Here is a 14079-nt window from a genome sequence, read left to right on the forward strand (position 1 = left end):
TAAGTGTATATTTTAAATATAATGGAAGATGCAATAAAATTTGAATAAATTTCCAATATAATTAACTAGAAGCGTAATTTATAGGGTTAATTATTTTAATATTATTAAAAAATATAATTTATTTATATATAATAAAAATATATGTTGAGTCGCGAATGTGATCATCGACTCGCTTAAAAAATTATTTTCTTTTAAAAAGAAGAGTATTTTTTATCATTTAATTTATTTTTTTATAAATTAATTATATTTAATTAACAACATAATAAATTGAAAAAATTATAATGTTAAAATTTTATTAAGTTAAAAAAAAATATAATGAACTATACAAATGTAATAATGTATATTTTTTTATACAATTCTAAAAAAATACAATTAAAAAAGCCCATTATTGTTGAGACCCCCGCACCGGCATAGTTGATTGTGTAGAACAGGAGTCGAGTCACGAGAATGAATGAACATACTTCACATTACTGTGACATAAAAAATAAAATCAAGTGACATCCCAATCTCAATATTCTTGAAACATATTTGAGAAGTGTGTAGGTATAAAAATTATGAAGGTGTGAGAAGTGAGAAGTGTGAATATGAGAAGCGAGAAGTATGAAGGTGTGAAGGTGAGAAGTGTGAAGTGTTAAGGTACAAAAAGTGTGAACATGAGAAGTGTGAAGTGTTAAGGTACAAAAAGTGTGAACATGAGAAGTGTGAAGGTGTGAAGTGATATTTATAAGCAAAAGATATGTATCATACATTTAATATTTTTTATTTTGTTTTGTTTTTTTATATTAATTATATTCATTAATTTTGAACAACATACTAAAATAAAAAACTCATAAATTTAAAATTGTATAATTATAATTACAACTAGTTTGTTAAAAAAATATTATAATAAAAATACAAATATAAAAAATGTCTACCCATTCCACCAGTGCGTCTGTGCCGTTGTAATTATACTTTTCTATAAAAATATATTCTAATAATAATAATAATAATTTTTTCGTATTTATATTTTAAAAGAAATAAAATTAAAACTGACAGCAATTATATCGCATAATTTAATTGAAGTAACGATACAGAGCAAAAAATTATTATTATTAGAATATATTTTTATAGAAAAAAATAATTTTAATTTAATAATAAAACACAAATGGTATTTGTGTAATTTGATCTAACCTCAAAAAATATTAATCTAGTTTACCCATATTATTAATAATCTAAATTGATAAATCATCTGAATTATATTAATTGATAAACCATATGGATTATTAATTTGAAGATGAAATAGAGATAATTCTTGAAGACAAAAACATCTAAAGTTTTATGAATTGATATCTGTGCCATTGAATTTTTGTTTTTTTTTTAAGTAAGAAAAGGGACCGCAATTCAAAATCGCGGTGCTAGAATTTATTTTTTTTTATATATAAATAAAAATGGCAGGCACGCCTATTTCTTTAAACATTTCATAACAACCTTGTTTTTGTAAATTTTTTTTTTTTTGTGATTATTAAAATAAATTCCCCCCATATTACAGCAGGTATCCGGTACGAGGAAAGTCAAAATTCAAGACTTATGAAGAACCCTGTCTTCTGTTGGTCAGAACCCGTGATTCCTTCAATATCCAACCATGGCGACATCTTCGGGTCGGGCAATTCTTTCTCCTCCGGATCTGCAACCCGCAGCAAAAGATGACGGGATAGACGTTTTCTGGCACGAGGGCATGCTCAAACACAATACTGGTCGGGGAGTGTTCGACACGGGCATGGAACCGGATTTTCTTGATGTGCTGGAAAACCACCCGGAGAACTCGGACCGGGTCAAGAACATGGTTTCAATTCTCAAAAGAGGCCCCATTGCGCTCTTTGTTTCTTGGCATCAAGGACGGGCTGCCCTCATCTCCGAATTGCTCTCTTTCCACACCCAAGGTAAATTTTTTTTCCTTTTATGACTCTGTTTTCTGAGACTAGTCGATGGAAAGGTTGTCTTTTGGGAAGTTTATATGATTTAGTTTAATGAAGTCTGTTGTGTCCGCTTGTGAAGACTGTACTAACAGGTTTATCGCAGAGAGGAAATTATGAGCAAATTCATGATAACTCTAACTAAGAATCCCAAATGCATGTATGCAGAAAAAGGTGTCTTCTTTCTTCACTGAACCTTTGCGTTTAACTAGAAAAGTAATTATTTTTTGAATCATGATTGCTTAGCAAGGCGTGCAAGAATTAGGAACATGAGAAACTGCGGTGAGTAATGCTGATTGGCATAGCTCGTGCTCGGTCATGTAGGAGTAGGACTAGAAGAACAGAAGAAAATCTTGTGAAAAACTCGGTAGTATACTTTTACTCGTTTTCATCAGTGACATGATCATCATCGATACATCCAAAATGATATTCGGTTGCTAGTGGATTATTTTAGTAGCAATTTTGTCTAGAAGTTTCATTTATTGTTTCTTCAAGAAATACTTCAGTTGCAATTCAATCTGAAAGTTTCACTTATGTTTCTTTGTTATTCCCGTGCATGGTTACCAGGACCACCATTATGTATTGCCCCCATTATATTTTTATCCGTAGTTTCTTGGCATATGCCCTCTTCAATCTTTTGTTCCTTTTAGTGTCCTTTTGCCGTGTTCTATTATTTCCTCTGGCTTTCATTCTTGGGAAATTGACCTTTGAGCTCTTGTCTTGTTATATATGCTAAAACTTTGGTGGTGCACAAACTCAGTCTTGTAACCAGGATATGTTTCTCCTGATACTTATTGTGTTCTTCCCTCATATTAGTCTGATTTGGTTTGGTTTGGCAGATTTAGTTTTGAAGTAGGAGGCCATGAAATCTTGTCTTGCAGCTACATACCATTTCTTCTTGTTCGCTTTTTTCGTTCCCTAACATTTGGGACTATATATTTACCCTATAGTAAAGAGCTCAAACAAGGGATTTCTGATTATTTTTTTTCCTACCATGATGATAAATGTACATAAGTTGTAGTAACGGAGCATGACTACAGCTCATTTAATACACTCCTTCTGTCCGAATTTAAGTGTCTCATTTTAAGTGAGCACAAATTTTCAACAGAGAGCGTGAAAAATTGGAAGTATCATGTGTCTTCGCTATTTTTCCTTAACAGCAGTAATTGGAGTTAGTGATATTCACATTATTGTAGGTGAGAGAGTGATTTTCGGAAGCAAATTGCTTTTCCAGGAAATATCATATTGTGTGTGAACATCTTTAATTGGCAGTATGAAAACAAGTTCCTTCATAAACTCTCGAAGTCGCTGGAGCATGTCGACGCATGGATCCACCACTGAAAAAGACTTGCAATTCCTGTTAGTGTAAATTCATAACAGCTACCATTATGATATGAATATCTAGAAGGAATAAGCTAATTTAACCTTAATAAAACTCAAGGCATTGTAAGGAACTAAATAACACCATTAGTACAATTACAGCTGTATTTCTATGCTGCATCAATTTGATTGTGTTAAATTTGATTAGTCCATCAATTCATGTTGGTTACACTGTGAATGGTCTTGGCGAGTTCTTCTAGATTACAATAAACTCAGATTGGCTCTCGGGCTGACAAACTTTTGCTGAATTTCGCAGAGTACATAGATGAGCTAGTTGAGGCAGACAAAAAAGGTCAGGGCAAGATCATTTGTCCTGGAACATTCTTAAACCCTGGATCATGGGACGCCGCACTTCTTGCTGCAGGTACCACTTTGTCAGCAATGAAGCATATTCTTGATGGGCATGGAAAAATTACTTACGCACTGGTCCGGCCACCGGGTCATCATGCTCAGCCTACTCAAGCAGATGGATATTGCTTTCTTAACAATGCGGGGCTTGCTGTACAATTAGCTCTCGACTCTGGCCTTAACAAGGTTGCTGTCATTGATATCGATGTCCATTATGGGAACGGAACTGCTGAGGGTTTCTATCGATCTAATAGAGTTCTGACGATCTCCCTTCATATGAATCATGGATCTTGGGGCCCTTCCCATCCGCAAAATGGAACTGTGGATGAGCTAGGTGAAGATGAAGGATTTGGCTATAACTTGAATATACCTTTGCCAAATGGATCTGGAGATAGAGGTTATGCGCATGCAATGACCAAATTAGTTGTACCTGCAGTTGAGGAATTTAGGCCTGAGCTTATGGTTTTGGTTGTTGGCCAAGACTCTAGCGCAGTAAGTTCAACGAAATTAAGTACTAAAACATTGCAAAATAAATTACTAGTTCATCTAGAAAATCTTCTTGATCCGAGACTATAAACGGATACATAAGAACGACCTTTGAAAAAGTTTCTTGTGTGCCTCATAGTGAAAATGGTGTAACTTTGCTATATCAACTTACGCTCTCTTGGTCCATTTCTGTTTTCATTCTGCTGCTGCTTGTGCAAAATGTTTGTTGCTATACTATCGTGCGTTGTCTTATAAGAAAATTACTTTTGGTTAACAAATTTACAATGGAAAAGGTATTTTGTAAATTTGTACATCCATTCTATCTTTTATTTAACTTGAGATATTTGTCAAAAAATACAGCTCAGCATCGGAAAATTAACCTCAGTTTTGTCATCTCATTCAATTTTCCTTGTCTTGGTTGTTTCTCTTCTTGTCTCAGTTTGATCCGAACGGAAGACAGTGCTTGACGATGGAAGGCTACAGGAAAATCGGGCAGATAGTTCGCGAAATGGCCGACAAGCACAGCAACGGGTGTCTACTGATTGTTCAAGAAGGGGGATATCATGTTACATATTCGGCTTATTGTCTGCACGCTACTCTTGAAGGTGTGCTCAATTTCCCGGCTCCTCTATTGCCTGATCCTATTGCTTATTATCCAGAAGATGATGCTTTCACCGCTGTCGTTGTGGAATCCATAAAGAAGTATCATAAACAATTCGTCCCATTCCTAAAGTAGGCTTCATCGGTATCTTTTCACCGCCACTGGGTTGAGGTTCTACATTTGCACTTCCTTAAGGCTGTAGGTTGTAATTCTTTCTTCAAATCCTTGTACCAAAATCAAATCCATTGGTCCAAATACAACCTAAATGATCTACTTGTGGATATAGATTTTTTTCTTTTTTTGACATTTGATGAATTAAGATTTTATGGTTGTCTCTTAGATGCCTTAAAATTCTGTTATATTCTGAGGCTGATTTCTGTAATAAAGTGAGGCTGTTGCTTCTGAAACATTATGAATTATAAACTGTTTGTGTGTGTTAGATGGGGTTTGCTTGTGGTGTGGTGACAGAATTATAGGCAAAATCAAAGCATACAATATATTATTACTCAACTAAAGTTTGCATAGAAATAGGTATTCATCCTGCTTATTACACTTTTGCTTTCCTGGGAATGCCTACTTTTTGAGGTAGAAGGATGTTAGGATTACAGATTTTGACTTCATACCTGAATTTAGGGACCAAGATTGGCCCATAAACCACTTTATTTTGTTGGGTTTCTTTTTAGAAAAATAATAATTATATACATGATTACATTAACATGTTAAATTAATTCAATCAATAAATTAATATGATTAAAAATAAATAATAAATTACAATAACTCATACAAACTGACACAAATATGATTTTGTCAGTTGTGTACTCCATCAAATTGCTTTTCTTTTCCAAATATAAAAATCGTTTGAAGTGATTTTGATTTTAATCACTGTATAAATTCAGACAAACTTCGATAATTATTGGAGAACATTTAGATAAGCTTATAAACTTTTTAAAATACCTTATATTTGAAAATTTTATCAAGTATTTAGTATTTTTTTCAAAATCACGAGTCTGTAAATTTGAGAAGCGTGAATTAAGAGCTCATAAATTCTTTTAGAAAAACTCTGGAGTTTTAATTTTATTTTAGCTCCTTCAATTTTAGTTATATATTACTTATGAAATTATCATTAGTGAAAGTTCCGTGACCATATTTATCCCAACACTTCACGAATTTACTTTAGAAATAAGATTTTGGTATCTTTTAAATTTTAAAACATGTCTTTTTAAATGACCTATAAATTGCTTATAGAAATATTACAAGTTAACAAGATTTGTTTCAAGTTTCTCTTACAAAGAAGAGAAACGGGCTGGTGAAGTAAGCATTAAATTCTGCAAATCTTTAGAGAATCCAAATCTAAAGTGTAACAAAAGTAGTAATGCTTCTCGGACCATGTGAATTGTAATTAGTGAAAATCGTCCAATTAACACATGATCATGATATTTAGTGCTCCGTTCACGTGAATTTGTAGTTACATAAGCTGTAAATTGTTGATATTTAACACATGATGATGATATTCAATGTCATGTTCGTGTGAATTTGTAATTACATGAGCATGATAATATTGTTGTCGTCCATATGAATTTGTAATAACATAAACTGTTAATTTTTTAGTGGATACAGAATGATAATGATGATATTATACGTAATTTGACGATTGATAACTTATGTGGATACAAATTCACCCCAAAGTCATCACCAATTCTATGGCTAGGGGTGGGTGGGGTGTGTGTGTAATGATTATGGGTCTCCGGACCTGAGAGAAAGATGAAGATGGGGCGTTGGAAGAATCTGCACAGTTTCACTTTACCTCGTTATGTTGTCTATTCATGTGTTGTTCTTTTCTCTCATGTGTTGTGATCAATGTGATGTTTCTTTGCCTTGCTTTTTCTCAACAATATGTATTTTAATTATTGGCTCTCCTGATGCTGACAATTATTATCTCAATATATTATTTAATATTTCAATGTATTTTTTTACTAATTATTAAATTATAAATAATAATTTCATATAATCATTATTACGTTGAAATTTTTTGAGTTTAGAATTATTTAAATAAATTCAAAAATTTTATTATTATAAATTAGAAATCTATAATCCCAAATTTTATCAATCCACATATAACCTTACTTATTTTGAGGCCAATTCAGACTAATTGTTGCAAAAACACCTTATATCAAGAATTTGATGGATTCTTTTGTCATTTCACTTCCTCATTCTTATTTTCACTCAATAATAGCTACAAATGATGATTACTTGTGCAAATTCAGGTTATTTTTTGAAATAAGTGGTTGTTGATTTACTATAATAATAGTTATAGATAATATTGATAAATTGGCGTATATTAATTATCGATAATTAAAATTTATAATACCAACATAATTATAATCTATCCATTATAAAAAAAAAAAGAAATTAAGGAAAAGATTTTAAGAGAATTTTGAGAAATATAAATAAGTAGTATTACTTTAATCTCCAAGCTTGATTAGCGCGTGTTTGGAAGCGGAGAAAAAGGAGGGAAAATCATTTCTCTCGCCACCGACAAGGGAAAGGAAGAATGTCGGCAACAACATAACTCAACTCTGGACCCTCAATTTTTACTGTCTCCCCAAACAAACCCCATAAATCTAAAATAGTTAATACATTTTTTTTTTCATTGAAATATTATTTAATTTGATCACTATAAAAAATTATATCTATTACGTATCTATATAAAATGATTAACTTCACATTCAATTTGATCACTATAAAAAATTATATCTATTACGTATCTATATAAAATGATTAACTTCACATTCTCAACCATTTTCAAACGCGTGACATTCCGATCGAAAACTAAAAAAAATAAAATTATGCACAAAATTTAGAATATTTTATATCTTTTAAATTTGACTTAAAATAGTATATATGCGTTGCGACGAGCTTTAACGAAATGAATATTTTAGGGTGGTTAGATTCTTTTAGTTGGGATAATAAAAATAAAATTAATTTAAAATTAGAAATAATTATGGGAAAGAAGAAGACATGAAGGTCCCGTGTCCGTGTGTGTGTGTGAGATTATTACAAAATACCTACCTGCTTTCACCTTTCTCCGCTCACTCCCACAATTATCGCCGCTCAAGCAGCTTCGTTTACTAATGTTTATGGCCCCACATTTTAACTTTTTTTTTTAAAAAAAAAAAATTATAACAAACTCGTTTGATATAATCAGAAATACTTTTTCGTTATTTAAAAATTATAAATACTTCCCTTATATTTGATAAAATTATGTAATTCTTAAATGGGGGTTTTGAAATTGTCAATTTTGTTTTTCCTATAATTATATTTTTAAGAAAAATATAAGCAAATTGAACAAGATGGATGACAAAATTTTAAAAAATTATATAAAAAAAAGTCATTTAGCCATAAAAAAATTCATAAAATTTTTAAAAAATAAATAAATTTGTAATTCTTAGTTCAGGAGAGCATTTTGATCAGTTTTCACCACATAAAATAGATAAAAATCTAACGGTAACTAATAAATTGGACTATTTCTTTCAGTAGACATCAAATGATGCACTTATAATTTAATGAAAATTATAGGGTATGCATGTAATTAAATTTAATATAAAGGAATGGAATGTAATTTACCCTAATATTGATGTGATTACTTTAATATAAATAAATAAAAAAGGGACTTGCATATCAATTACTTCGACTGTCTTTTAACTAGGAATTGCGGACTAGCTAGGTCATAGTTACTGTGAAGTGTAAGCTTGTTATCACAGTCAACATATCAATGTAATTTAAGCAAAGATATGGGCTGATAATTTTAATTTTGTAAAAAATTATTTTGACAATTTTAATCTGTAATTTTAAGAATGTCTTTCATTAAAGAAAATAAATAACATGAATTTGTTAAAATAATTAGAAAAATGCACAGGGCCAACTTAATTGGTTGCATTTTTTCCTACTATTTTGATAATTTTTTATTATCTTTGTCCTTAATGTGCAAAATTTTAAATATATAGAACAAAATTATTAAAATAAATTCGTACAAGATTAAAACTATCGATCCTCCATATTTAGAGGACTACATTGCAAATTTTCCAATCTTAAAATTCTCAAATTAGATTTTTTGAGTATATTATCCAAGTTTAAGTGAAGAATTTTCTGTTTTATTTTAATATTATACAATGATGTCATATCAATGCGTGTATGATATGTGTATTCATTTTTAAAGTGTAATTTTATTTAATTATACAATTTATTTTTTTTAGAAAAAATACATGTTAATTAAATTAATATTAAAATATGATAAAAGATCACTGCCGACAAGCATTCAACATGAATGACTTTTGCTACTTCGGCTGCAATTTACTAGTTCGGTTACACTATCCATCAACCACATTGTAGACATGTTAGGCAGAATAATAAATCACCAAAAAAAAACGCCTATAATTACCAACTGTCTTAATTTAATTAAAGCTCCAAAATCTCAACTTCAGACACAGTATCTATATCAGGTCTTTTTCACACCAGATGATCATAAAATTACATAAAGAAAAAAAAATGAATAATGTGAATTAATCGGGGAAAAAAAACACCATCCCACAAAAGAACAAAAAGGGAACAGAAAACCAAGAAACAGAAGTGAGAAAAAGAGAAGAGAGAGAGAGAGAGAGAGAGGTGTAGTAGTCATCATAGACTTGTTTTAGGGTTTTGATCCAAATGCAAAGCATTGTAAACCCATTAAAAAGATTAACTGTACTGACAACTTCCACATGTCCCTCTTCTTTCTTAACTTGGGAAAAAAAAATTCCCATTTTTCCATCACCGTTTTGCTCCGGAGGAAAGTTCAGGGCATTCTTGAATTTGCATGCACGGTAGAGAAACAAGGTTTGTCCATGTTTTCTTGAGGTCTGAGCACATATTCTTTGTGTTTTTCGCTTGGGGGCCTCTTTTGTTTGGGCTCCTGAGGAAATTGGAGATGTGGGCTTCTGTGGAAATCTTGTTATGATGTAGTTAGTACATGGAAGATGGGAGTTGATTCAGGGAAATTCGTGCGCATTGTTGTCGGATTGTTTGTTTGCCTTGTGGGAGGTGTTAGTTGTGTTACAGACCAAAATGATTTCAACATTCTGAGTGATTTCAGAGATGGTTTGGAAAATCCAGAGCTTCTGAAATGGCCTGATGAGGGAAATGATCCATGCGGCCCTCCTGCATGGCCTCATGTGTTCTGCTCTAATGGCAGAGTCACACAGATTCAGGTTCAGGGCCTTGGATTAGAGGGGCCTTTGCCCCAGAATTTGAATCAATTGGATAAACTCTACAATGTTGGCTTTCAGAGGAACAAATTCACTGGAAAGTTGCCTACTTTTAGTGGATTATCTAACTTGGAATTTGCATTTTTGGACTTTAATGAATTTGATGCAATTCCTGCTGATTTCTTTCATGGGCTTAGTAATGTTCGTGTGTTGGCTTTGGATAGTAACCCCTTTAATCAAAGTTCTGGATGGACAATACCTACTGAGCTAGCAGAGTGTTCTCAGTTGGTGAATTTTTCTTGCTCAGCTTGCAATATAGTTGGTACTGTGCCTGATTTTTTCGGAAAGTTGCCGTCTCTTGCGTCTTTGGAGTTGGCGTATAATAGGTTGACTGGTAATATACCATCCACTTTTCAGGATTCCATGTTGCAGATGTTGTGGTTGAATGATCAGGATGGGGGTGGGATGACTGGTCCAATCGATGTAATCGGTACGATGGTTGGGTTAACAATGGTGTGGCTCCATGGAAATCAGTTTAGCGGATCGATTCCTGATGATATTGGGCGTTTGACGTCCTTGAGGGAACTCAACCTCAACAGAAATCGGCTAGTCGGTCTGATCCCATCAAGCTTGGCTGATATGAAACTTGATCTGTTGGATTTGAACAATAATATGTTCATGGGTCCGATACCTAAGTTCAAAGCTGCAAATGTTTCTTACAAATCGAATTCGTTCTGTCAATTGGCTCCTGGCGAACAATGTGCTCCTGAAGTCAGTGCGCTTATAGATTTCCTTCATGGTTTGAATTATCCGGTAAGACTTGCTTCTGCATGGACAGGCAATGATCCTTGTAGTGGCCCTTGGTGGGGGATCACTTGTAACTCAAGGAACCAAGTTTCTGTCATAAATTTGCAAAAGCTTGGGCTTAATGGCACACTTAGTCCTTCACTGGTGAACTTATCTTCACTCCTTGAAATTCACTTGGAAGGAAACAATATACATGGCACGGTCCCTGCAAATCTGACTCAGCTCAGATCACTGAGATTGCTGAACTTAAGTGGGAACAATTTTGAGCCACCATTGCCAAGATTCCGTGATGGAGTGAGAGTAGTAACTGATGATAATGCAAAATTTCAAGCCAAAGCACCTGAGCAGTCTCCGTCACCAGATGCTGGACCACCTCTTCCCCCTTCTCCAAATGACAGTCCACAATCGCCGCCAAATGATAATCGTCCATCTGTTGACAGTAAACAGCCACCGGCAGATTCTCCGTCTTCAGCTATTAATTCAAGTCCTCATCCAACCAGTGCAGTAAATGAGCAGCAAAACCCCACAAATTCAACAAAATCTAGAGTGATGGTTATAGCAGCTGCAGCTGCAGGTTCCACTGTTTTTACACTTTTTGCAGTCTTTTTGACTTTCTACTGCATTCGCAAGAGAAAAGAGACAAAAAATCCTCCTTCCAGTATTGTGATTCATCCTAAAGATTCACCGGATCCTGATAATACAGTGAAGATTGCTGTAGTAGATGGCTCTGCCTTGGAAGCTCAAACTGGACGTGGTACCATGAGTGACGGATTGGAGAACGGTCAGGTGATTGAGGCTGGGAACCTCCTCATTTCTCTTCAGGTCCTTCGCAAGGTGACCAACAATTTTGCACAAGAAAATGAGCTTGGACGTGGAGGTTTTGGAGTAGTTTACAAGGGTGAGCTGGAAGACGGAACTAAACTAGCAGTAAAGAGAATGGTAGTTGGGGCCATGAGTAACAAAGCATTGGATGAATTCCAATCAGAAATTGCTGTGCTTTCGCAGGTCCGGCACCGCCATCTTGTATCCCTTTTGGGGTACTCTGTCGAAGGAAATGAGAGGCTTTTGGTTTATGAATATATGCCTCAAGGTGCTCTGAGTAGACATCTATTCCGTTGGAAGAGTCTAGGTTTGGAGCCCTTATCCTGGACAAGAAGGCTTAACATTGCTCTTGATGTTGCTCGAGGAGTGGAATATCTCCACACCTTGGCACATCAGAGCTTTATACACCGTGATCTGAAATCATCGAATATTCTTCTTGATGATGATTTCAGGGCAAAAGTTTCAGACTTTGGATTGGTGAAGTTGGCACCTGACAGAGAGAGGTCGGTTGCAACTAGGCTGGCTGGAACCTTTGGATACCTTGCACCTGAATATGCGGGTAAAGAAACATTCTTGAACTGTCTGATAAATGAGCAAAACCCAGCCACACTTTTGTTGTTGATCCTAATGGTGGAATAATTAGGACTTGCAATGATATTACAAAGCTTGCTTTATATATTGTTGAACAACTGTGTTATATTACAATGTGAACCTGATCCTTTGAGTTTTTCTTGTTTCATCTTATTATCAATCTCTCACTGTTCTCCTCGGTTTCATGTGTCTCGTCTCCGCTTCAGTGACTGGAAAAGTTACCACAAAGGTCGATGTCTTCAGCTTCGGGGTGGTATTAATGGAACTTTTGACGGGACTAGTGGCACTTGATGAACAACGTCCTGAGGAAAACCGGTACTTAGCTGAGTGGTTTTGGCAGATTAAATCCAACAAAGAGTCACTTATTGCTTCCATCGATCCAGCTCTTGATGCAAAAGAAGACATTTACGAAACTATTTACTCTATAGCAGCATTGGCTGGACATTGCACTGCACGGGATCCAAATCACCGCCCGGACATGGGACACGCCGTAAATGCGCTAGCTCAATTGGTCGAGAAATGGAAACCATATGAGGAGACAGATGAGTTTTCAGGCATCAACATGGCATTGCCTCTTCCACAAATGCTGAAGGGCTGGCAAGAAGAAGCGGAGACCCAAGATTTCAGTGGCACTAGTCAGGACAGCAAGGGAAGCATCCCGGCTAAGCCGTCAGGATTTGCAGATTCTTTCACTTCTGCTGATGCTCGTTAAGTGAAGGTAGCGTTTTGGTAAAATTGTCTGTTGTGATCTGATAATAAATTGCTTGTTTTCTTCATAAACATGATCCCATCATGTAAATTGTGGTTGTTTGCACGCTTTATGATCATATAGTTGAGGTGATCTTAATATTATAATGTAGATACAGAGCAAATGTATGAAGTATTTTCCCTGGACTTGTGTATTTTCGTTTGTGTATTTGTTAATCAGCATTTGTAAGGCATGCTTAGTACAAACTGTTCCCTCTCCCCGACCACCCCTACTACACCTTGCATGCTAACTTATTGAATATGAAAATGTCATTATTCTTTGTGTAATAATGAAAACTTACATAACTCTTGTAGCTTCAACGATTATAGCCTCTTGGCAGTAAACCAGTCTGTTGTAAAGTAGGAAAGTGATATGAATTGCGAAGGCCACTCGGCTCATATATTAAGCACCAAGTAATGAAAAGAAGAAAGGCTCCTACACCAAGCAAGGATGAAGTAGGAACCGCAACCACACATCAATATGGTTGGCAACCTCCATTGAACTTGCCCACCTGAGATCGGCCCAAGTGGTCGACCCTACATAAATAATTCATGTAATTACTTATGTTCTGTATTTGTAAATTATTGAAGAGTGCAAATGGAGGAGAAGAGGGCATCATATTTTAGTCAGAACCCGGACAACTATCTATCCCACATGGAGAGGGAACAGGACGGACTTGAGGGTGAGGCTAATAAATTGAAGGGGAGAAGCGATGTAGAAACTCACGCAGCTGCGCGGTGAGCCCATAGCGAACTATTCTTTCGCCTTTTACTAAAGAATACCGTGTGCTCGCCGCAATTCAAGCAGCATACGCCACTTTTTGGAGGGTCCTTTTCCTTTGGATAAGGCCCCAACAATCCAGTTTTTATTAATTTTTATTTAGTATTCTTCCGAATCCAATATTAGCTGTTGTAGTTTATTCATAATATTTCTTTCATGGTTTTGTAATTTTATATTATATCTTCTGAACTCAAAGATATTCGATTATATTTTAAAAAATAAATGTTGTTTGGATAAAATAAAATTATAGACCTTATAATCTATTGTTCATGGAAAATTTGTAATTGATTTGAAGAAAAGAGTAAAAATTTGTTAAGAATTTGA

At 34.4% G+C, this 14079-nt stretch overlaps 2 protein-coding genes and 1 non-coding gene across 5 annotated transcripts; all 3 read left to right on the forward strand.

Annotated features, from left to right (window-relative positions):
• Positions 1–1518: 1518 nt before the first annotated feature.
• On the forward strand, positions 1519–5206 carry HDA08 (histone deacetylase 8). The gene is made up of 3 exons (XM_011092003.3): positions 1519–1919; positions 3589–4172; positions 4606–5206. The coding sequence occupies exons 1-3, from the start codon at positions 1622–1624 to the stop codon at positions 4900–4902; spliced, it is 1179 nt and encodes a 392-aa protein (XP_011090305.1). The 5' UTR covers positions 1519–1621; the 3' UTR covers positions 4903–5206.
• A 4171-nt stretch (positions 5207–9377) lies between these two features.
• LOC105171013 (receptor protein kinase TMK1) lies at positions 9378–13999 on the forward strand. Of its 3 annotated transcripts, XR_848530.3 has the most exons (4): positions 9378–12195; positions 12434–12945; positions 13290–13458; positions 13566–13999. XR_848530.3 is itself a non-coding variant. In XM_011092006.3 (3 exons), exons 1-2 carry the CDS (start codon positions 9780–9782, stop codon positions 12937–12939), a joined length of 2922 nt encoding a protein of 973 aa, XP_011090308.2. In that variant the 5' UTR covers positions 9378–9779; the 3' UTR covers positions 12940–12945; positions 13290–13999. The 3 variants fall into 3 exon arrangements, 2 of the variants coding, with proteins under 2 accessions (XP_011090308.2, XP_011090307.2); XM_011092006.3 differs by having other exon boundaries at positions 13290–13999; XM_011092005.3 differs by lacking the exons at positions 13290–13458; positions 13566–13999 and having other exon boundaries at positions 12434–13129.
• Positions 13704–13821, forward strand: LOC148786847 (U5 spliceosomal RNA). The gene has a single exon (XR_016067647.1). It is a non-coding gene; the product is annotated as a U5 spliceosomal RNA (small nuclear RNA).
• Positions 14000–14079: the final 80 nt, after the last annotated feature.

The sequence above is a fragment of the Sesamum indicum genome, linkage group LG9 (assembly GCF_026168435.1).
Source record: "Sesamum indicum cultivar Baizhima isolate 11 linkage group LG9, ASM2616843v1, whole genome shotgun sequence".
NCBI lineage: Eukaryota > Viridiplantae > Streptophyta > Magnoliopsida > Lamiales > Pedaliaceae > Sesamum > Sesamum indicum.